Genomic DNA, 26,087 nt, shown 5'->3' on the forward strand with positions numbered 1-26,087 from the left:
AGAGAGACATGTAGAACTGGGTCATGATTAATTTAAGACACACAGCCATGGCTACGCTTCAGTATTTGGGTGGCAACAACTTGAAACTGACCTCTCATGGAGAATTTCATTGGGTATGCTGTGTGGAGTGAGCAGAGTTCCACCCAAACAGAAAAAATAAGGTTAAGGATGAACCAAGCCCTGCTCACCCATGACTGAAACACACTGCCAATCAGAAAAAAGGTAAAGAAAGTAACAGGAGAAATTCTAGCCTCAAAAGCACCACCAGATCTAATAAAATGCTTCCACCCACAATCTCTCGGGAGCAACAGTTCCCCCTATCTACATGTCAGTGAGGTAACTTATCTGAAGGGAAAGCAATTTACTCAGGGATCAAATGCATGCCTGAAAGCATAAGTGACGTGGCTAACATTGGATTGCAGCTCCTCTGGAAGCTAGGGTAAGGAAATAGATGTGGAGGAGGATGCAACACACACAGGTTTTGTATGACGGGTTCAGAACATAATGGTGACGATGAGACGGTTAGACACAAAATAGATTTGGCTATGTTAAAAACAACTGGCATTCACAAAGATTGCTATGAGTGTATTGAATATATTATGTTTAGCTGAGTTAATCATATATAATTTATGCACACAAACCACCATGAGAGTAGATGTTCTTTTTTAGAAATGCATCATGTTAGACTTTGGGGAGTTTTTTTTTTTTTTGTATGGATTTAAATGCATCTCATAGACAGTACTTCATATACGGATTTCATCCATAATGTGCCATAAATTCAGTCACTGCAGCATGCAGAAATTTGACCTTTTTAAATAAAACCATGTTTAAAATACTGTATTTCATCACCAGCTGTATTGGATATGGATTATTCAAATGTGTTATGCTTATTTTTAATTTTTTTTATTGCAGTCTCCAGCAATGTTATCAACTGTAACAGAATTGCCTCGCGCCGCAAGGGCCCAATTAACACCATTGCCAGAGAAGATAGCATGCTCAAAAAATTTAAGGGCATTAATGTAGCTTGGACTTTTTCTGGCAGAAAATATGGCCTTTTTTTCTTTGGGTGGTGTGTGGGGTTAAGCAGTAAGATCTGCTGCAGGTTTTAAGCAAATTCATAATAGTAAATATTAAGTAAAAAAAAAAAAAAAGAATGTCAGTGAGTGACACAATTTACAGTTAGAGTTTAAGATAAATAAAATAATAATAATAAAAAAAAAAACACAGGACCGAACTGACTTAGCCTTCTGCTCTTGACTAACAAAGAAGGGCTTTTTACTAACACATCTTTAAATGCATACACTGCAATGAATCTTGAGTCCTTTAAGTCAGAAATGAAAAGGCCAAGCGCTGCCTGAAAACTATGAGTAAAGTCAACAGTCAGACATGAGCTAAATCAATGTAGACAAGTAAACAGTCAGTCCAATTTACAACAATGATTTAAATATTGAAAATGATATGAAATGATCTATGTAAAAAAAAATCACAAGTGGACTTTACTAGATGAAATATGTGGATTTAACTGCATGCCATTTTTATGTATAAAAATGTTTGTATGAATAAAAAACAGCGACATAGCTTACACTGCCTTTTTTCAAAACATAAATCAAATAAAACTTTCTGTTTTAATGTAGAGGGTCTAAGATCTCTTAGCTGTTTGCAGTTACTAATGGTAATTGTGAGGCTGAGGACAGTTTAAAATGTCTGATAATGTTATGTCTGATAAAATTAATTGGTAGAAAAACCTGAATATAAACAGAGCCCAAACTCAGATAGATGAATCGGTGGGCATAGGCATTCATCCCTGTTTTAGGTTGTAGATAATCCAAGTTATAGAAAACATGAATATAAAATAGATAATCATAATAAAGATTATTAACATATTATTGATGCTATTAGATAAAATGATTGAAAAATGTGGTGACACTGTATTTAAATGTTTGTTTCTTTATTACCATTTACTGTTTTGCATAGAAATGTATCATAATGAAAAAAAGGCTAATTATTTGCACAGTTCTCACTGCAAGCAAGTAGTGTGCATTACATTATAATAATTTTAATTTGGTGGGTTTGAAAAAAAACCCTGTAAGTCACAGTGAAATGAGAACAATTGCACTAAAGGTAACAGTAAAAGTATTAAATAAGTTTGGGTGATCAGCACATTGTCCAGATTATTTCCGATATAGAAAATTTAAGGCTGAGTAATACTTGGCTGCAGAACAATGCAGGAAAACAATGCCGGACACACAAAGTTGCTATATTCATTAAATAAACCCATCCCGTTTTTGTATAACTTACTTATCCTGCTGCAGTGTTGCATCAGAGTCTGCAGATACCAAAACAAATTCATAGCGCTTTGTGAAACTGAAGCACACAAAAATATGGCAATCTGAGTGACGATAGACGTGGCAAAATGAGCAGAATCCTGGAAAATCATTACTACTGCAGTGTATTCTTATCATTATAGGTCAGTCATTTACTTAAGCCCTAGAATGGACAGATGGTCTGTTTTCTTTTTATAAGGCTTGTTTGTATTGACTTTGAGGTAAAAAAAAAAGAAAGTGTTGTATGAAAAGACAATATAATATGTTTCATTTTAAATGATAAATTATACACCCCACCTGCTATTCACAAAGTAAAATGGGGAGCAAAATGAAAGTACATCATTAAGTTTCAGACGTCAAAATACGCTGAACTCTTTTGTTTTAAGTCCAATTAGAGTCTGAGGTGTTTTTATTTTTTTTCCAAGTCTAAATCCAGTCTCAAATTGTTAAATATCAGGTCTTTCAAGTTATAAACCTTTCTTTTTCAGCTCAGGTCAAGTCTTCAGTCTTACGTCTCAGGTCAAAATATTAAACCCTTAAGGGAAAAGTCCAACCAAGTCCTCAACAATTTCATCTCAATTCCAAGTCAAATGCCAAGTATTTAATCTCAACCAATGTCAGGCCTCCACTCTTACAACTCATGTCCAAGTCGAGTCTCAATTCTTTAAATAGTGGAAACAATTAAATTCTCAAACCATTCTAAGTAACAATTCATGGCTTTAATGATTGAAATTCTTGTTCTAGCAATAAAAAAGTGCAATTATTGTCCTCTAACAGTGGAACTGTACAGGGTTGTGAAACTGCTTTGTCCTTTAACACATGACGATCAACAATTCGCTTCATTTTTTCACATTTCGCTCAGCATCTAAAGAGACCGTTAGAAACTTAATTGGTGCAATGCTTCCCTCATTCCCTGATGTTCCTAGGCATGGGAGAAATTATGAAACAAAAGTCAGGTGTACTAAAGTAAAGTAAAAAGGTAAAAAAAAATTTAACTGATTGCAAAAGGGGTAGTTTTTGGTAGGGTTTTTTTTTATCCGCAATGTAACATGACATTTCAGGGAGGTTAAGCTTGTTTAGTTCTGACATTACCTGAAAATAATTAAAGAGCTCATTTTGAGAGACATTAGATTGAGAGAAAAGAGGGTTGTGACAAAGAGGGAAGACATCTGGCAAAGGTTCAAGAGCCGGGACTCGAACCTGTGACGGTCTCGTCAAGGACTGAGGACATGGGTTCAGCGCTCTATTCCCTGCACCACCACCATGCCAGATAAATCAGAACTTTCCCTTTCACAGGAGAATATGCACATCGCTGTCTAACTCTGGAGCTTACTTGCCAATTTACATTACAGCTTGCAGGTGATTAATAATTTTTTTTTTAGTAAACTCCAGAATCTTTAGAGCATTAGCCAAAGTAAAGTCTTGGGCTAATGCTCAAGACTTGAATTTGAGACTTCGATGCCTCAAATTCAAGTCCTGATTCCAAGCACTGAATGCTGAGGTAACAGTTGCATACACACCTGGCGAAGGTTGCGTGTCACTCGCACATCATGCCAGACATTGTCATTGAACTTTCCACTGGCAGGCTCCACCAGCGCTTCAAAGGCCCCAGAGCCCAGGTTGATGACCAGCCACACAGCTCCGTTCCTCAGCGACAGGTTAACATAATCGGCTGACTTCCCGGTGTGGAGCAGCAGGCCATTCCTTTGCAGGGTCCGGAAGGACAGCGTGATCTCGTCCAAACTGCTCTGAATGGGAGTCGTGGACAGGTTGTAGCTGAAGAACTCGTTGCCTTTAAAGGTGGCCACCGACTCTTGCTGCCCTGAGAGGGGAAAAGAAACATCTTGGAAAAATGTCCGTATAATTAGATAAAACTGTGACTCTGCAAAATGAATGCATTTACATCTGAGGCATGGCTGAGTAAGATATGTTTAGTGGGTAAAAGTAAGGACTAAAATGAGTAGAAAAGACAATATTGCGTGAGAAAGCTATTTAGAAACGCTGTCTACATGCATTTAAACTAAATAGAAACAAGTAACAAGTAAAGAGTATAACACAATATAGATCAAGCTAGCTAAGCATGACCTTTTTTCACCCTTTTGAAATATACATTCAACATTCCACAATATTGCTATTTCTTCAACATTAGCATTTACTGTGCCTTGCAAGAGTATATACATCCCCTAAAGGGTTTCACATTTTGTCATGTTATAAACACAAACAGCTGTTTATTTCAATGGGATTTTATGTGACAGACAAAACCAAGGAAGAGCATAATTGTGAAGTGAAAGAAAAGTGTTATATTATTTTCAACATATTTTACAAATACAAATCTGAAAGGAAGGACAAGAACGCTTGTCAGAGTTAGTGAGAAGATGGATGGAGCTAAATACAGAGTATTTCTGAAAAAAAACAACAGTTTGAGGCCATTCACCCTTTCTTTCTACTTCACATTACGCTCTATTTTATGTTGGTCTATAAAAACAATACAATATGGTAAAGTTTAAACTTGTGATACACTTTGGAATAAATCCAAGGGATGTGAATACTTTTGCAAGACAATGTGAAAGGATGGCTAACTAATTGTGGCCGACTTGGTCAAATATTTGTTTTACACCTACTTTCCAAGACTTGTCATTGGGTGATATAGATGCCCTGTGAAATGTTGGAAGGTTTTCCCCAACACTACAGAGGACATCATATAGAGGATGATTAAAAATGCTTTTGCTGGTTTTACTGTTGTTCTAGCAGTTTGAATTTCTATTTGAAAACCACTCAAAAATATGTGGTAGATGACACTAAAACACATGTTAAATATATAATAAAAAAGTTAGACAGCTAGATAAACAGATAGACAAATGCTAGATTGACAGACAGCCACATGAATACAGTATGCTGAGACAACCACTCTTGACTATGACAAACTTCTCCAATACAGTACCAACGCTATAATTTCTGCCATTAAACTGTTGTTTGACATTGACATGGAATAAGAGTTGTTAACCAATAAATACCCCCATTTAAAATGTGTAGGTTGTGTCAAGCTTTGTCCTTAGATAGTTGCAGTGTTTGCTACTGAGCTATTTCAAGCAGGACGGATAAGCCGTCCCTAAAGCCTGCGCTTGTTTGTACTGTAAATGTCAGCGCCGATGCTCCAGGGCCAATTTAAGGCTGTGGGTTGACTGGGCCCCATTACTTTTTATTGTTCAGGCTATGTAGGTGCTCAAACACTGTGCACACAACAAATTGATAAATTATCAGTGAGCCTCCCTACTGATAAGTGCATTCTTACCAAAAACAACAACCCAGAAGTAGATACTATACAATTTAAGCTAAAAAAGTAACATTTTTAAGAAATGAAACCAAAGCTAGTGCAATCTTTTTTTTTCATTATAACTTCCTGCCATGAAAATGTCCTCTGTAGATGACCATGACACCATCTTAAAGGCCTTCTATAGGGTATTATGAATAATTACATGGGCAGCCTATCTAGAGAGTAGACTAATATCTGCAGAAACAACAAAAATTTCCCAGCATGAGAAATATTTATTACTGTGTTTTTCTTTTTGTCACAACACCACACATACTTTGGCACTAACTCTGTTGAAACGCTTTCTAAGACGATGGCTGTAGTCGTTATTGAAAAAGATGCTTTCCAAGCAGTTTTTTTTTTGTACGTTGCTGCTGACTGGAGGCAATAAGGTGGGGGAGGCTTTGCTTTCAAACTCTCTTGGAATTAAGCATGAGACCATTGTGCTGAACCAAGATGCAAATAGAAGAACCCTTCGATAGAAAATGAAAGCTCAGCAGAATATAATGGAAACACCAACAGTCTCCAGGAATCTCTCCTACTTCTCAACTGGATGTCATGTCTTGCTCTTTTTTGTGTCAGCAATTTGCCTTCTCAGTGATCTTCCACCACCTCTGCACTCCATGAAAGCCATCGTTGCCAGTATGTGTGTGCCCAACAAGTTATGATTTATTGAGCTACTTCCAAAAAGAGAGGCCTCAAATATTATTGGTTTCACATTTTGTTTAACACAATAAAAGCAATTAGAGGGATCATATCACATTGAAAAATGGGAAAAATATGCAACAATGTGTTACAACACATATATTTCACTTATTTGTTTTTGTCTAGCATGTACAGTAGCTATCCTAATTTTCCAAAGGAAACAGCATTGTAGCATTGTCTAGCATATCAAACTTCCTGTGAACTGATAATTGTATCAATTCATTAACACTTATGCCCTTGGATTTAAAAAAGCATCTCATTCAAAGTCATTTTACATCAAAAGATATCATATTTCTTTGCTAATAAATAAATAAACAAACAAGAAAGAAGCGCTGTATACTTTACTTTATCTGCCTTTGTTGAAATATTACATTAAAACATTTGCTGTTGCGGGCCAGGTACAGCTAACTCATGTTTTAACACAACATATATCCTGTCCTATCCTTAAATTAACTAAAGTGGCTTTTGGTTCAGTTTTAGCATTCATTGCTCGTGGGTTCACGCCTCACATCAACTAAAGTAAATTTGATTAAGCAGAAATAAAGATCAGATGTCCTAAATGGATTTTCATGACCTTTACATCTTTTAGCTAAGGTTGCAGTTTGCATACGGAGTCAAAAGTTTAAAATGATCTCATTGTTTAAAGGTGTGTGAGAAGAAGACAAGGACCATTTTATAACATTCTATACACCACGGTGCAGGAAAGGGTAAAAAAATACATCAGAAAAGACAACAAAAACTGGATGTTTTTCAAAATAAGAAAACGACGAGATGTAAGCACGTCAGGAAAGCTTAAGAGGCCAATAACATAATGGAGGAAGCTGTAAAAATCTAGGTCATGTACTGGTTGTATTTTACATATGACAACAGTCCTTGTTAAATTTGATATGTCTGGAATAAGATGTACATTTGAAACATGGAATCACTTCCTTCAAAACTAAACACTCAGGCCTTAAACCCCTGGACCACAATTCCATAAAGTATATTTGGTATCTCCAAAGAAACACCATACCTAATGTGAAATATTACGTTTTTGTAACAGTGTTTGAAATTGTGAATCATTTCAATTATCAGTTTACTGTAGATCCCAAAACCATCAGGGGTCTGCAGGGAAAATGAAAAGGTTCTTAAATGAGAGGTGTGTATTTTCCAGGCCTAGTGCCATTTTATTCCACAATCTAGTAACTATCTTGACTTCAGTTGTCATAAAAATGCTTTATGCATCAAAAACACCTTCAAACAATTAACTTTGCATCATTGTTATATCTGATGCCTTGAATTGGCCTCCGTCTAGAACTTCCTTCACTTTCTGACACTACCTGTTCAGCACATCATCACAAGGCTTCTCCATGCTGCCCACCATTCTTAGGAGCATTATAGTTTGTATGATGAGCTCAGCAGATAATCTATCCACTAGATGTTTGCTATTTGCTGCCGCTAGTCTGGAGGAGCGATGCTCTGTGGGGTGGAAGCTTAGCTTCAAGGTGTAGCTTTGGGTTAAAAGGCGGCGCATTGTATGAGAAGGCACTTAGGCTCTTCAAATGGCCACCATGATTTTAAACATACATGAATGAGTTAAATCAACACTGTATGTATGTTTTTGATGAACATGGAATAAAGATCATAAAAATCAATTTTGCATAATATCCCCCCTTTAACTTCTCTGTGTTGCAGTAAGTCCAAGAATACCCCTGAATAAACAAAAAGAATGCTTCAAAATGTTCACAACTAAATCTGACAGGAAAATTGTGGCGTCTCCTCAGGAGGGTTGTGGACAAGAGATGTCAAGATCTGGAGGATTTGTAGAATGTTCACATTAGAGGGCGATTAGATATTAATCACTCTACCGGTGAAAATCTGTGATGTTTAGAAATTCCTATGAAAGAAAAGAGAATGCTGAAACTGAAACAGGAGGTCCTCCAACAAAGAATTGGCTTAGGGAGTTTGTAACCAAGTAACTGTGTTTTTTTTCTACATTTATTTCTTCTGCATGTTTGACCACAATAATGAACACATCTCTTCATTAATATTAACCTTAGAGCAAAGTTACTGTCAATGGAGCAGCCCATAATCTAATTCTTAAGGGTAAGCGTATGAATAAAAGCAGTGTTCACATACAGTTGGACAATCATCTTAACAATGGACTACAGCAGAAAAGGAGAGATTAAAAAAGTGTAGCTTACCAGCACAGTCCATGGGTGTCTGAATGATTTTACAATTTGCATTACATCAAGGATTTCTGTGCACACCAGCCAATATTCAACCTCCTGAGGTCTGCATGAATCTATCACATCATATCAGAACTCTATCTCGAACAGCCCCTAAGGCTAAAGCTGGGTAATTGCTAATAACTAATGTTCCTTCAAACATTTAACGTCTGAATAAAAATTTGATGTCTCATGTACATGCTATGATATCATTTTAATAACTGTGGGCTGCGTTATGGTTATCACTCGCAGATACAATTCTGTAAATCTTCCTTCTAAAATGAATTTCTCTTTTACATTAATGCATGAAATTAAGCAATTACATATCCCATTCTTCAGTTCATGATAACTCACGTTGTGTGTGGCTTTGGGACACACTTACTGTACAATGTCCTGAATCAGCTATAGAGCACTTATTCTGAGAAAGCAGAGGATGTGGAAGCATTCAGTGTGTTCAGTCACAGCGTTCAGGCAGCTTAACGGCCCTTAAACATGCAAAAATGAGCTCCACAATTAGAAAACAATAAAAGCAGACTTTAATCTAAAATATCAGACCCATGCTTGGCCTCTAGCTGCATAATTTGTAGGTACAGATAAACCGGTCTAATTTGATTAAGTAATTTAATCAGAATAGCCTTGATATCATAATCAGCTCAGCACAAAACATGTGCATGAGAACATTGAGAGTGCCGCCACACCCTCTCTTTTCAGAGGATGTGAAAGTAACACAAGATGACAGACAAAGCAATTTCAGTTCACAGCTGCAGATTATTCAGTCTTATGTCTCTGAGGAAATTGAGTTAAAAAAAAAGAAGCAAAGAACACAGGAAGTGTAATGATAACCCAACAGCAAGTGTTTTTTTTTTCTGCTTAGGTGACTCATTATCTCGAGGACTTGGGCAGAATGGGTCATGAAAGCCATGTCTTAAGTAGGTTTCAAGGCAATCCAGACTCCCATGGAGACACGAGGAAAACCTGGAGGCACAGTTTCAAAACTAAATATCTATATGTGTTTGAATTTATATGTACAGACAGTCCTTTAAAAAACAATTATCTCCTTACAGATTTCTTCTGTTTTGAGTTTTTTGGCACAATTAAATATTTCAGACCATCAAGCTAAATTTAACATTAGACAAAGATAACCTTCACAGAAACTGAAGTTTTCAAAGGATGATTTCATTTATTTGGGGTGTAAGCTATCCAAACCAACCTGTTTCACATGTGAAAAAGTATTTGTCCCTTAAACATACCGACTGTTTTGCCAGAATTGCCATCAAGTGTTTCCTACAATTGGTGATGATTCTTTTACATTGCTGTGGAGAAATTTCAGTAAGAAAATCTAAAAAAAAATTCAAATTATGATTTTAATTGAAAAAAGGAGATGAAGTGAACTAAACCTTCATATGCCCTTTTGTGAAAAAGTGAAAGCCATCTAGCTCCATTAAGTGATTGTCCAGCCTTGGAGGCAATAACTATTAAGCATTTCCTATAACTGGAAATAAGTCTTTTAAATTGCTATGGAAGGAATTTGGTCCACTTTCAGTTGCAGAATTGTTTTAATTCAACCACATTGGTGGTTTTTTGAGCATGGAAGGTCTGCTTAAGAGTATGCAACCTCATCTTAATTAAATTTATGGACCAGAGTTTGAGTAAGTGCCTCCAAAATCTTCATTTATTTATTTAATTTTGTGCACCAGGCAATGCTAGACCTACGGATGTGCTTTGGATCATTATTCTCCTGCATTACCCACGTGTGCGTCAGATTAATGTCACAAACCGATCAGAATTTGTGGTTTCATCAAATAAATCAAGTTGTCCTGGAGCAGCAAGGTAGTTCCAGACATTCACACCTGCAGTTTGATTACAGGTGTGAAGTCCTTTATGCCTAACAGGTCACACACCTCCCAAAAAGTTTCCATTTTTGTCTTGTCACTCCACTGAATATTTTCCAGAAAATCTTGGGAAACATAAAGATGATTTCTTTGGTAAATCTAAGACAAGACATTGTGGGGGTTTTTTTCCCCAGCAGTGATTTTCATCGCAGGACTCTCCCTTGGATGCCATTTTGAAAAGTCTCTTTCATATTGTTGAATCATCAATACTGACCTTACATAATTGATGCAAGTGAGGCCTGCGGTGCATTCAATGTTGTTATGGGTTTCTTTTGTTACTTGAGTGAGGTTATCTTTGATATATAAAAAATGTTCATGATCTGAAACATTTTAAATGTTTCAGACAAAAACGCAAAAGCAGAAGAAAACTGTAAGGGAGCTAATACTTTTTCTTAGCACTGTAAATGTATGCATCTCAGAATTAATTTAGGTCATTTTTTCCCAGTTTAGCAGCAGATGCATGTTTGCCTTCCAAGATTTTTACTCTCACTGCTATTGCTTTATTTTAATTTAAGCGTTCTACAGAGTGTGAAAAATGATAAATAACAGCATTGCCAAGTGTGTATTACTGGGCTGCTAGCTCTTTATTAGTGAAACTCCCCAAGGTAAAGATTTCGCTTCCATTTGTGCTTTGAAATCCCCTGCTGATCAATGATCATATGCAACTGAGTGAGAAATCTGGGTAGTTTTGAAATGAAACCCTGAGAATGAAAAATAGCAAAAACCTAATGCAAGAATTTATTCCTACCAGAATACAATTATCTGTCTTGATTGTTTTGAAAGTGCTAACGCTACTTTTGGGATGTGAAACATTTGCTCTTCATCACTGAATCGTCTGAAAACACCATTAAACCAAACCGAACAAATTCTATTAGCATTAGAAGCATTACCTTGGCGTAAAACTGCAGAGATGAAGATGTTCCAGTAGATCAGTCAGTGGTCAGGACAAGGGTTTGACGGACAAATATTGAGTGAGTAGTGAGAATAACATGAGAGGAAGCATAAAATGAACAGGCAAGTATATGTAAAAAATAAAAAGAGGAGAGGAAATATTAGTGCAGCACAGTAAACTGAATGACCTCTGGGTGTTCAGGTGGCTGGGAGGGAAAAGCAAAACAATAGACCCCATACCTTGGCGGTTTAACATCAGGTGCGCCAGACCTTGAGGGAAAGAACAGAAAAAAGGATACGAAAACAGGAAGTTCATAAAGAGGTTCGGGAGAACAAAAGCATTGTCACAATGTTGGACTGCAGTTTGTGACAGACATCCTTGGGGGTAGGTACGGATGTCAAAGTTCAAACTAAAATATAAGGGGAAAATTAAACTCAAACAGACAAACATCTCAAGGGAGGAGAGGGGAGGCAAGGAGAGAAAAAAACATCTTGACCGGCGCAACCCTCACAGGTAGTTGCTCACACAGATGCTTTTTTCTAATGGAACACATATTGTATGTTTACTAGATGCAGACGTTTGGGATGTGTTACTATACATAGAGGCTGCCGTGTATTGAAAACACCTCGTATAAATAAACCGCACTTGGTAAGGCTCATTCACTGATTTTTATTATGTTTTGCAGATGCACAGTTTATTTCTGAAGTTCTTTGAAAATATATTCATACCCCTTTAACTTTTTAACCTCCTGGCATATTAAAAAAATATCCATTTGTGTCATTTTATGAAGATTTTAGATGACAGTTCAACACAGAGTAAAACATAATGGTGCATTTAAAAACCTAAACGGTGTAGTGTGTAGTTGTATTGATTTCTCCATGTTCACCGAGGTCCATGTAAACATTGGTGAACATCAATTTAAGTCTTGCCACAGAGTCCCAGTTGGATTTAGTTCTGAATTTAGATTAGACTCCATCAACCAACTTTGCTTAAATCTGAGTCTTCCCAATGTAGCCCTTGTTATATGTTTAGGCATGAGGAAATGTTGAAAACATTATCTTGCCTTGTATTTAATTCTATCCATCTTTTCATCAGCTCTTACCAGCTGTCCTGTCATTCCTGTAGTAAAGTATTCCCACAGCATAATGTTGCCACCACTATGTCCAACCCTGCTAAAGGTTTCTTCTGGGTTTCATGGAATACTAGTCTTCTGTCACACGTTGCGTTCTAGTAGTTCTAACCAGAGCTCCTTCGATCACCTTGTAAAGTAGTTTCTTAACCTAACTTTGCTTTAAACTTCTTTAATTTCATCCCTGATCTGTTGTGTTTTCTACTTCATGATGATGTTTGCTCACTGTTGTCCACCTAAAAGCCTCTGAAGCCTTTACTGAACAAATGGACTGAAAAGGCAACCCACACTTTAAGCATTTTCATTTGTTCCAAAAATAAAACCTTCATATTCTTCCTTCCATTTCAAAATTACATGATCTTGTGTGTTGAGCTGTCAAATTAAATCTCAATGAAATGCATTACAGTTGGTTGTGGTAAGCTGATAAAAATGCACGAAAATTCAAGGATGTGAATATTTTTACAAGTCTCTGTATATCTAGACTTTGATTTAGCACAGCTCTATAAAAGGGAAGGAGTGATACGATTCATCCCAATAGAAAGTAAATGCAAAGTAACGAGGCACCTTACTGCAAGTGACAATGGATAAAATCAGTGGAGGTTTGCAAAATGTTGACTATTTAGAGCAAAACAGTGAAAATTACATTCCTGTACATCTCTGTTCTGTATCCTTACCTCTTTTGTAATGCACATACACATGTGAGACACAGAAATATCTCAATAGGTCAGCTGAAAATTGCACGGCATACGTCATCGGCTCCTTCTGCTACACTTGTGCACATGAGGCCACTGTGCCAATAAACACAAACAGCTCTGCACAGTAAGTCATTTATATTACTCATTAATACTTACATTACCACTATTGTCCCATTTTAGTCATTAGTTAAAACTTTCAGAAGGGCCAGGTTGTAGAAATCTACTCATGTACAGCTGAACAAGGCTATTAATGCTGCAGCTCTGAGTGTGGAATGAACATAATTACCCCTGGGAGGGTCCTTGCTTGCCAACACGTAGGCTTTTGATAGAGTGTGCCATCGCAAAGCCAGTGACTGAGCCTCTGCTCACTCACAGGATTCAGCCAAAGCCCAGTCTGCATAGCAGACAAAGAGCTGCTGTGTGCACCCAAACTGCGGCTGTGCAATCTACAAGACAGGCCAATCTATGCATCAACCCAGTCACCAGAAAGGGAGAGAGAAAATAAGTTGGTTTTTAGTCGGCTGCAAATCTCTGATATGTACAATCATCTTCCAGAAAACAAACAATGTCTGAATACATGACAGAATAAAGAAGGTGTGACAGAAGGGTTTCAGACTCTGGTGTTCAACGGTGGAATCACACGGAGTCGAACTAAATTGTACTGCTATGTATTTTATTGCTGCTTGGATGGCCTGCAGGTTGTTATTGTTTTTTTTATTTTGCCTTCATTCTTATGCATATTGTACTTGCTTTTGACAAACCTACGAGTAATTCACTTTTTCTTTAGATGGCTGGGTTGTGTATGTACAGTACAAAGCTTTCTCTTTCACTCTCTCTCTAAATGCCACTGGATTAAGGTCCAGTTGGTCTCCTCCTCCAGCTTTTCTGCTACAAAGCTGAAGAAAGGTTTTTGACCAAAACATTTAGCCTCCTCACACCACCAGTTTTAGTAGTGCACCGGGCAATGAAAATCCGCATCTATCTGAAACGCTGGCAGAAAAAAAACAGGTCAAGGTGGTTGCCTCGCAAACACACCAGTCAGTGAATTAAGTCTCTGACGATATTTCAAAACACTCCTGTGGATTAGGAGAGGTGTCGTTCCTGCCCTTTCATAAAGGCAGCCAACTATTGAATGTGTGCTTCCTACTTTGCTGCGCCTTCCACCCAAATCTCAGTGAGTGGAAATGCAGAGATAACTGGCTCAGACCTGTAGAGTCCCAGTAGAGGAGAAAGACTGTGGAAATAAGCTGCCCGTCCTACCCATAATCTACCAGCTTTCTATTTTTAAATAAGAAGCAAACTAAACCTCTGAACAAAACTACTTTGCATTGCTACTTAGAGTCCTTCTGACTTGGCCTTTATATACGTCAAATCATTTGTTTTTACTGTCAGACAATGTAAAATAACCATTGTCAATTTCTAACTGAACTAGGAAGATGTAAATTGGATGATTTTTGTTCTGAGGAAGCTTCAGGAAATAATTGGTTTGGTTTGTTCATATCCACATTCTGTGAATAAACATTAGAGATGCACCGAGAAATCTGATGGTAACCGGAACAGAATGATTTCCAATATGACCAACTGCTTTGAAATACAAATAAATAAATAAATAAAAATCATAAATAAACAAATGCACTAAATCTTAGTGCTACAAGGTTGCAAACGGCACAAGACTCTTCAGTGTGGAAGCTGTAACAGATGGAAGATTATTCTCATTTTAGGGATGAGTGAGCAGCAAAAATAAGAAAAGGAAACTATCCATCTTATTTCTAGATCAAGTGATAAACTGCAGGAATTCTGTTGTTGATTTAGAGTCCAATTAACAAATTTAGCAGGTTTTTTTAATCTGCTCTTTAATTTCTGAGGGGTCAGTAGTTTCATATTCAACTATTTTAATGATCTATTGCAGGTTGAGAATACAGTCAACATGGGAAAGGATGGCAATCTTTATACTATCAAATAATAAAACACATAGAACTCCAAAAGCACATCATTGAGAGATTAGTGCCATTTCTCAATGAACATGTAAAGTATTTTTATATTCTAATATAAAGGCAGAAAAAAGCTGATTTTCAATAGCCAACTGAGACCTACTAACAGCATAGACTGTAAAAGGCCTTTACTCACTCATTTATTATTTCTTCCTGGTGTTTTTTCCAGCTCCATAGCCCTTTACCTTTGTCAGAGTTATTTATTACAATGATTAGTCTTGATTATGCTAGACCCAGGGAGCTGGAACTTTTCTTTCAGGAATTATCTGTTAAATTTCACAAAAAAATAAATAAATTTTACATAAATTGTTAAAAATGCTGGTAGATTTTGTAATTCTCAAAATGAAGGTATAGTTCAACTTTATTTGAGTACTCCAAGCAAAGGTTTGTTGCTTACAGTGTTTAGTTTACAATTAAGACAGTTTAAAATGCCCATTCCAATCGGACATCATCCACAAATCTCTAATCGGTGCATCTCTAATTCACATCCATGTGCTTTGTATGCATAATGTACATGAATAGAAAATCCTACCCAAAAACTTCTCTCTGCTTTGCTACAATAGTCAAGCCCCAATTATAGCCAAAGCAGCCGATTCCATTACTAAACAGGACTTGGTGAACCAGTTCTTGCTTAATACTGGTTCTTTTTTCCACAGCCAGAGGCACCAACCATCTTGGCACAAAACCTTTACTGCAGGGGTCTCAAACTCCAGGCCTCGAGAGCCGCAGTCCTGCAGTTTTTAGATGTGTCACAGGTACAAAACACTGGAATGAAATGACTTAATGACCTCCTCCTTGTGTAGATCAGTTCTCCAGAGCCTTAATGACCTAATTATTCTGTTCAGGTGTGGTGCAGCAGAGGCACATCTAAAAGTTGCAGGACTGCGGCCATTGAGGACTGGAGTTTGAGACCCCTGGTTTACTGGGTGAAAGGAAGGAATTGTTTTTGTCAGGAGCTAAAGGTAAAGCTCATGAAAACTAGTAATCAAAACATTAAGAGCATCATGCTGAGTTACACTTTAGCTTCTAATCTAATTTGCTTAAGATGAATCTTTCACACTGATTAGATATATAACGTGGTTAGCAATGGAATAAACTTATTTTGATTACATTGATTTTTGTAGCTGTGAAAATCATTTCTAAATCAAACATTTTCTGCATTTTAAAATTATGGTTATTTTAATTAACCTTGCCTAATTACAGTTTCTAGACCTGTAAATATACTTTAGAGTGCAGCTGGTCCTGACTACGTAAAGTATTCACAAACAGACTGTCGTTTTCACATAAATAAATTAAGTTGATGCTATTAACATAAATGTTTGGATGGAAAATGAGTTAAATAATGTGAAAGATATAAACTGTCTCAATGCAATGTGATCTGCGCAGAAATTTAGAATATAATAGAGGGAGGATCAAACATTTACTGGAAGAGAGGTTTCAATTAAAGTAATGCAGAAGCACCAAGCTGGCTCTCTGACTGTGAAAAATGGAACCAGTTAAGAACTGGCTCTACTTCTACTTCAGCACTTTAACTGGTTTGGTAAAAAAGCCCAATTTCCACTGAGCAAGAAAGCTTTTCACATTGTTCAATAATGTGAAATAATGGCACAAAGCAAAGGGGATTCCTTGAGACACATTTTCTCCTGTTTTCCTTTTTTCACAGATTCTGTCTACTGCCCATCATGATTTTCTATTCACCTTCATCCAACATAGTAGGAACATGTATTTTGTACTTTTAAAACTATGTGCTTGAGGAGAAAATACTTTTTGGCATGACTATGTAAAGTGAAAATAATTTATTTGTACTTTTTATTGCAACATTACCCTTTTAAGATGTCCTATCTAGAGCATAAAAACAATTATCTCCAAATGTTTCAACAAAAAATAAAGTGAAAACAGTTGGAGATGTTGAAAGACATCATTATTGTGGCTTTAATTAGCAGACATCTGAGAAGAAAGAGGCAGCACAGACGGATTAGGATTTACCAATTTTTTCTTTTTTCCCCCCACAAAAAGTAAAGCATTTAGGGGCTAATAGTAATGATGGATTAGACCAAAGTCACTGCTGCTCCAAAATGCAAGCCTATGTGTCCTTCGTCCTTCACAAACTTTAACACTTGTTTTAATAGTGCAACTAAAATTGCACTATTAGCATGTGTTTCTTATAAATATATCTGTGTATGCTTCAGATATATATATATATATATATATATATATACATATATATATATATATATATGTATATATATATATATATATATATATATATTTGGAGTGATTTCTCTTTCTATTTGCCTCTTGTGGTGGCTTTCCTTATCTCTTGTTCGCAGATCTCGCAGCACGTCAGAGGCTGCTGCACTGTTTCGCCAGCTGAGCAGGCTCCGGCGCGGCCTTTGTGGGGACAGATCAATGCGAGCCCGCGTGCCGCATAATGCAGATGGACAACTCAGAGGACTCACCTGCTAATCCGAAAGGTTTTCACCATCTTAGAGCAGCTCCTCAGACAAATAAAGACTACTCCTGTGCCACTTAAACACACACAGCAAAGACCAAATATAGCATTTGGGTTACCATCTTTGTCATCTCTGTTGGGAGTAGGCGATTTAGGTAATGCATAGATCGGTCTATTTCAGCTGATGCAAGGGCAACAGAGAAGACTGGCTCCTTCTCACAGACTGGTGTGAAGGACAGAAAAGAGGCATTTGGTGAATGTGTTTTTTTCCCCCCAGTCTTGTCAGTGTTGTTTTCATGCGTTCTGCAATGGGGGATTGTTTCCGTGTCAAGCTTTAATCCAATAAACATTCTGATGTGCTCTTTTTTTGCGCATGTCATTTGATATTCCTTGCAATTTAGCTGTAAGCAGAGTCCTGACATCTTTGCTCACATTAGTAATGATTAATGCCTGTTTTTGCAATTTGTGCTGAGATGAAACCCATTAAATGTTGCTTAAAAATAAAAATCACATATCTCTGTGACTAAGTCTTCAAAGCAGCAGAGAATCTACACTAAGGCTATTATCTCTACACATTCCGTCCTCATGCCTGTTGAGCTCCACACACCTACAGAGTGTCCATAGCACTTCAGCATTTTCACATTTTGTCAAATTACAACCACGTGCTTCTGTGTATATTGATGAAATTTGATAGGCCAACACAAAGCACTGCATAAATGTAAAGTTGAAAGAAAACCATACTTTTGGTTTTCTTGAATTTCTCATAAAAATCTGAAACAAATTTACCTATGCTTTGACAATCAAGGGGAGTGGCTTCGTCGCTTACCAAAGTCATAATAAAACATACGGTACACTGTTCATACATAAGGCACATAAAAAGACAAAAAAATAAAAAACATTGCAGGAGATCTGAAAGTCAGGTAAGAATTTATTTTAGTAAATAAATAAAAAAATCTTCAGCAGAGGACAGAACATCCTGCTGCGACTGAATGATGCTTTATAATTTAACATATAAAAAAGAATTAGTTTCCTGCTGATTGTCGATCGCACCGGAATATAAGGCACATTACCGTTTTTTTTTTTGCAAATATAGGGATTTTATGTGCGCCTTATAGTCCGAAAAATATGGAACTTTATCTCAGTATCCCTGCATAAAGATCAGGGAACTTTAAGAGCTGCATTTGTGTTTGTGAGGCTATGATTGTATGCAGTGACATACAGTCATAGCTCTATAATTGCTTTCTAGACTGCAGAGAATTTTAATGGCTTCTTTTAACCATTATTGTAATAAATAACACAAAATACTATAAACTATTTTTTTACTTAATATTGCCCATTCCTAAGATCTCTGCTACTCTACACACAGGTTGACTCAATGTACCAGATTCATTCTGAAGGCGCTTGGCAGTGCTGGCATTTATTTAGGGTTATCAAAATAACCCTAAATAAAATCAAATCAAGGCCAGAGTTTTTTGGTTTTAGTTTGTGAAACAATGTAGAAAATCATGCAGGTTTTTTTTCTGTCTTAGAAAAATGTTTTATTTTGTATTTGTAATGTGACAAAATGGAAAAACATCCAATAGGTATGAATTTTTTGTCTATTTTGCTGTTGTATGGCAAGTGTGTGCCAGAGGTAGTACTTCAGAAAACAGGTGTGTGTATGGGTTTGGCATCTTGTGTAAGTTACAGTGATTTATAACGTGCACCAGAGCAGCACACCTCATACTGGTCTCCTGAGTCCGCTGGCTGCCCTTTCACCAGAACCGTGAGTCCTTACTGGGGGGAGATGGATGTATCTCTCCAATGTCGACTAAACAAATTTCCCAACTCACTCTCAACCTTCCTTTCAGCTCGGTATGGGCACCTCATTAGAAACCAAAATGAAGTCAGTAGAAGTAGCACAAGTTTTTTTCCCCCTTCATGAAAAGAAAACCATCTTTCTAAATCTTATTACACACAAGTTGATTATTAAGGTTTCAGTGATCAGTCATGGTGAGTTAAGTAATTTTGAGTTTAATACTGCACACATACTGACCTCAGCACTTAATGGCACACTATACAAAGTAAACCTCATAACAAGTAATTAAGATGTGAAAAATATGCCCTGCAGAGGCAGGAAAACGAAGGATTCATAAATAACTGAATTGCAACTCTGCACTGTCATTTGCTCCTTTATGGAGTTTGTGAATGTTGTCCATATTGTGTGACACCCACGCACTCTGTAGACCTTTAGTCACCTTGAGCGCGCTGATTATGTACACAATGAGCGTTGAGCACATTAGACGCTTTTCCCTTTTTGTGACCCTGTGACCGGCAATAGTATGTCTCAGCTCAGCTTAATTTGTTGGATGTTGGAACTGCAGTCCAAACTGAAAATAACAACCTTATAATAACCAAACACACTCTCTCACACAGTCATGCTAAAGTGATATCCTTTGCAAATAAGAACATCACCATAAAACAGGCCACGTTCTCCGTTTGCGCTCATTATTGGATGCATTTCCTTACCTTCAACTTCTCTCTGGACAGCTGCAGGGGAATAAAGAACAGAAAACTGATGTTTACAATGTTGACAACAGAATAATACATGAAATGTGCATACCAAACCATGGATTCACCATGCTATGTTATATATCTTCTTGCTGTTGCTCTGAATAAGAAAATACATGCTGGCTAAAACAATTCAGCCTTGCATGGTGGGGTGTGATTTTTTTGCCCATTATATTCGCAGCAATAAAATTAATGCCCTTTAATGGCGGCATTGTATCACATCTGTGGCACATAAATGAATTTCAGACAATCATTGTTAAATTAAAAGGACCGCAGTTTGGGATCTTTAGTATTTTAGACTATAAAGAAACCCTGCGGTTGGACCGCATAGTTTCCACGTCAGTCATATTTTTAATGACTAACATTCATAAAACAGCAAACCTTAAGTGCAGAGTGGAAAGTATATTCTGCATTTACACGTTCCGCTCCGAGCTGCAGGAGATTAAGAGCTCACTTTATAATGCTAAATTCTTTGCTCAGCTTTTTCCAGAAGAAGAAAATGACATTCATTTTGGGAGGCCCGTTAGATGTCTGAGCATTTAAAAAAGAAAAAAAAAAAAGATGCGAACACCGATCACATTAGACGGCTTAAATCCTCTGCCTTGTGAAGATAACTGCTTCACCGAGCAGCCTGCGAGCACTGCTGGAGCACACTTTGTCTTGGATTGCTGTTAAGTGGGCTTTATTGATTATCCCCAGGAGCTCAATGAGAGTTGGAACTATATGTTTAGAAGGGGATATTAATAACATATTGGTACCATTTATGGGCCAAACAAATGCAGCTGATGGTAGCATCTGCTGTTTAGTACGAAAGAATTACAAAAGATCCACTCGGAAGTCTGCATGCACCCATCATGGGCGTGTTTGTCATGTTAACATAACAGACCACTCTTTTTTTTTCCCAGGGTGGAGTGAATACTAAACATACATCTTCAATGATTTTTAATTGAGGAGTTTCTCTAATCCACACAATCAAACTAATATGTACATCTCCGCTAAAATTTGGCTAGTGCCCTCTTTGGAGCCATCAACAAGTTTAAAGTACAATTCGGTTTGAATATTTTACAATTCTCTGAGGCAGAAAGGGTAGAGATTGTTAAAATGAGTTGATTTCCAAGCACAAAGCCACCTGTGTCCATCTTAAGCTTTGGAACGGTTGCACCAGCCGCCAACCACAGTAGATCCAGTGTGGAACTTAATGTGGATGGTTGATCACACTGATCAACCATCCACATTAAGTTCCTGTTCTTAATGTTTTATTGCTACTGTCTTTACTCAGTTGTACTTTTTCAGTTAATCTGTTGTATAGGATATACCGAAGATTGTCTGTTTTAACATATTGTAGTTTTGTTTGTCTGCATAAAGCAGGTGCTCTTGAAAAGCAGACAGTGGATCTCCACAAGATTTACCTGTATAAATAAAGGTGAACTCACCAAGAAGATTATATAGAAGACCGAAGAAAGGTGGCAGCGTTACTGTATCAAACTAATTTTACTGACAGTTGTGGACAGATGAGGTGAAAGGTCAATCTTGCCTCATCTCAGCAGTTGCCTGAGATAAGGAGATAATTGCATGAACCCAAACATTTGTAAAAACTGGTTTGGTCTGGAAAAGTCTTCCAAAAACTCTAACCTCAAACCTGTTGAAAAAATTCAGAAACATAATTCAGAGCTGATTCCATATCAGAAAGGAAACCAATTTCAAAGACTTTAGCAGTCAGAATTATACTGCTACTTAATTCCTTTTTTTAATTTTCCTTAAAAAAATGAACACTAAACAAACATTGTGCGTGCATGTAAATATTTGTGCATTTTTGAAGAAAAATTTAAATTAACAAATATACTTTATTAAAGTAGTAATACTTTGTTAAAGTTGTATAATCACTCCACCCTTGGAAAAAAAGATCGCAAACTAAAAGTAATATCGTCATAAGGATGACATAAACAGTGAACCAGTCAGCAAAACTAAAGACAAAAACAAGAATAATTCTGAAATACAGCATGTCAATGTGATTTATGAGTTGCCCAATATGAAATCAGTGTGTTTTGTCTTTAGGCTGTAACAGATCAGGTGCATTTGTATAATAGAGCTGAAGATTAAAATGTATTTTCCTGGAGCAGATGTACCGTTTGAACACTTTGGTAATTTTCAGCGGCTGCAACTTATGAGAGACTCAGATTAATAATTGCATGAGCCTCAAATTAATAGATTTGCTATGAATTTTAAAACAGTGTCTGGTCTTGCTTACGGAATGAAACTCCGTCTAGCCTGTAAATCTTTTCACACATCTTGCAGAAAGAAGAAAGAAGATTGGAGTTTACACACCTTCTTGGCAGTACCTTCCCCTATAGCTGGTATTGATACATTCACAGAGGACCTCTCCTTGGCTGACAGAGCACAGGCCTTGGTTGCTGCAGGGTGAGTATGCCTCACATATGTACTCCAAATCATTGTGCACGGCTTGACCATCCAGCAGCACAGGCAGAGCATCTCCCACTTTTAAATTGGTTACAAAGCCCTGGAACGGGGGCTCGTACTTGACGGTGCTCGACGTCAGAGCAGAGAGACGCACGTCGGGTGAGATCCCACCGACGTACAAGTCGCTGGCCACAACCATCTCTTTCCTCTTGGACTTCACCTCGGCCACTTTCTCCTCACTGTCCAGCATTAATCGGGTCTCCCGGTAATTGCGGGTGAGGAGGACTCTGTGCCAACGCTGGTCACTGACATACGTCTCCGTGTGGAGGGAGGCCGGCTCTGCGCAGTGGATGGTGAATCGCATCTGAAGCCTCCCGTCTGCGATCAGGAGCTCCAAGAAGTCGCAGTTCCCGCCATCATCCAGGTAGAGGACCAGGGCTTTGGTGATGTTGGTCTTCAGAATAAAGCTCAGCTCGCCTGTCGTCTTAGCGTCCCACTGAGCATAGCGAGTCCACTGGCCAGGTACCCCTTCATATTCCAAGGCTACTCCTGTTAACACTAAACACGCTAAAAACAAAAACCGGGAAACCTCGCGTTTACAGCTGCCCATGGTGGTTTCTCTCTGCTTCCTATTGGCGTCTGTGTGTTCTCCAATTTAATCAGGGAATTTTATCTAATGTCTATAATATTTCTGAAGTCACCATAAAATTGGCGAAAGAAAAAAAAACACTTAAAATTCTATGTGCAGCACAGTTTGTTCAGCACTGACTGCCTATCCTGATTTGTTTTTGCCATCTCTTGACAATCGAGGCGCATCTACTTTTCATCTGAGGAAGAGAACAAACAATGCGAGCGATCCACAGTACTGTGTGCTTCCTCGTCTTCGCCATCCAGTGACTTGGCCTCCATCCAGCACTGCTCCTGTCAGTTCTCCATGGGTTAGCTAGGCATGCAGCCTAGGTACAGCCTCCACTCTGCTCAGCATCCCAATATCCTAAAACATGAAAGAAGAATGTGTAATGAATAGCTGGAAGCATTATGAGCCTGTGATTGCACAAAAAAGGTAAATAATCTGCATTCATTACCAATACCGTGGCAAATGAATTACAAAAATCTAACAAATTATTAAGGAGGGAGCTATGGAGATCAGAGTAATATATTCAGAAATCAGCATTTAGAAGCTTTTAAGGGCAACTTTTAAAAACAAAGATTTTGACTAGAGAAAAGATGTTTTCCACTAGTAATGGGCTCTCTAAAATCTGGCAGCCTACCATATCCCCTCATAACCAAGCAAACGGAGAAAGCAGCTAAAGTCAACTAATTTCTAAAATGATAGTGGGATGTTTGAAAATTACCCACAAAAATATGTTGGCACAACATAAAGGCTGTCTACCTTGAAAAAATCAAGCCCCTAACAGGTTCCTCCTGGCACCCAAAGAGAGAAGGTACAAATGAGCAAAACAAGTCGGCCTGTAAATAAACAAGAAAAGTAAATATAAATGTTTATTTTCTGTCGACTAGAAAAGGATTACTATATTGCTATCACATATTGTACTTAGCAACAATCATTTAGAATAACGTCCCACTGAAGTAACCCCTGACTTTAACACCAGACTAAATCATTAAATATCATTATTCCAATAATATTCCGTTTCACAAGTTTTCCTAATATTGCACAGTCCTACACAACAGTACATAAGTTTGATCCATTTATCGTTTATCTTTGTCCTGGTGCCATGGGGAGCTCACCTGCACCTGTGTGACTTGGTAATCACACAATGTGAAGCCTTGTGTATGTGATGGAGGGGTACACCTTCATCACACACACAATGGCCAGGCAGTACTTCAATTAGCCTAATTTACTTTCCCACTTTTGGCACAAGAGATATTGGCTTCAACAAAAAGGATATCAGCAAAGTGAAAAAATAAGGTGAGATCACACCATAGTCCCATTTCATGCAAAAGTGATCAAAAAATAATTTTTTAAAAAATGTACCATGTGCAGGCTCATGTACTTTAGATTCAAATGTGCTTTCAAGGTCGCTGGCAGATCGAGTGAAACTAAGTTAGTCGGTAGTTTTGTGTTGTAACGCTGACATGACATAGTAATGCTAGAATTGAAGGATGGGAATGATACAATGGGACCAGACCTAGTACAATAATACTACAACTCATAAAATAAGTAAAACTTTACTTTCAGATTTCATGTGAATGATTCCTTCTGTCTACTCTTCCCAGAATATTTACGTTTTAGCAAGAGAACAACAACAAAATAAAAAACTGTAGGTATGGAGTGTACAGAATACACAGCTTGGTAGAGCTCATTTCCCAAAGCTGCTTTAATGCTATTATAATAAAATAAAAGAACAAACCCCTTGTATGGTCCAATTAAGCGATGAAACACAAAATCAACAGCCACAATCGATTACAGTTTTCACAAAAGAATGAAACAGTTGTAGGTATTCATGATTTCTCCAGAATACATTAGCTCACACAGTCCCATTCAAATTAGAGTATAATTTATTTAGGGCATTTAATTCCTTTTAAACATTCTAAAATATTTGCAGCTACCGGGACTTCTTCTAATCAATCAGAGCAAACTGATGCCAAAATCGGCTTCCTAGGGGAAAAAACCCCCCAAAAACATTAAAATGAATAGAAGAAGTGCAACAGAGATTTCTTGACAAGATCAATCCAAATTTCTTACCAAAGTATCAGATTGCTGTAGGCTGAAAAAAACTTACTGACAGACAGGTTTATCAAGGGAACAGCTGCATCGAGGAAGGTCATAAAAGCTGACACTTTCCTTGCAGAATGAATTGCTATTTGTCAGGGTCACGCACGGTGTGGGAAATACTATTTCTGATACAGCCGGGGTTTGTATTGATTTTGAAAAACAACACATTGGTCGTTTTGTACACGCTGAAATAAGGAGGGCTGCGGCACCTTTCAGGTTTAAAGCATCATCGCATGTCGATCCTTCTCCAGCCTGTACTCATTAAAATGAGCGAGTGGTATAAAAATTCAAACATGAAGGCAGGACAAACACATTTTCTTAACAGCAAGAAGACTGTGCAACAGCTCAAGCCTGTTTCTGATTCCGCATTCCACATTTTCTGTGGGGTTTTTACAGTAATAATCCTCTATCTTTTTTACAGCCAGTTCTATCAACATGGCACCCACAGCTAAGCTAATAGAGACAGCGATTCCCCACAAGAGCTATGAGAGGCAGCTCGGTCAATGTCAATTGTCTACAAATGTTTAAAAAAAAAAAATTTAATAAATAAATCAAATCCTTATCCAGCAAACCAGCTGAATCGAGCTCATATAGGAACTGTGGGCTTTGACATCTTTAATATTTGAAAAGTATTTTATAGTAAACTCTTCAGAAACCAAGGTTTTTTTTTAAACCACACAGTAGCACTTCACATTATTTATTCAGTTTATAACGACTGTTTAAAGACAGCTTTAGAAAATTAAATAAAATGTCCAATGCAAACAGAAAACAAGAAAATAAAAATC

General features: G+C 37.4%; 1 protein-coding gene across 7 annotated transcripts in view; it reads right to left on the reverse strand.

The window, feature by feature from the left end:
* The window catches only part of LOC102229945 (neurexin-2-like), a 167,429-nt gene that overhangs the window by 109,260 nt on the left and 32,082 nt on the right, over positions 1–26,087 (reverse strand). For 6 of the 7 annotated variants that reach the window (XM_023341842.1, XM_023341839.1, XM_023341841.1 and 3 more), the window contains exons 2-6: positions 22,473–23,559; positions 20,106–20,126; positions 11,570–11,599; positions 11,329–11,340; positions 3,845–4,146 (exon numbers count right to left, since the gene is read on the reverse strand). In XM_023341842.1, the coding sequence (XP_023197610.1) occupies positions 3,845–4,146; positions 11,329–11,340; positions 11,570–11,599; positions 20,106–20,126; positions 22,473–23,175 (1,068 nt within the window). In that variant the 5' untranslated portion in view covers positions 23,176–23,559. The remainder of the gene's footprint in view (positions 1–3,844; positions 4,147–11,328; positions 11,341–11,569; positions 11,600–20,105; positions 20,127–22,472; positions 23,560–26,087) is intronic. The other variant, XM_023341840.1, reaches the window with a different exon arrangement.

This window comes from Xiphophorus maculatus, chromosome 11, assembly GCF_002775205.1.
Source record: "Xiphophorus maculatus strain JP 163 A chromosome 11, X_maculatus-5.0-male, whole genome shotgun sequence".
Classification (NCBI taxonomy): domain Eukaryota; kingdom Metazoa; phylum Chordata; class Actinopteri; order Cyprinodontiformes; family Poeciliidae; genus Xiphophorus; species Xiphophorus maculatus.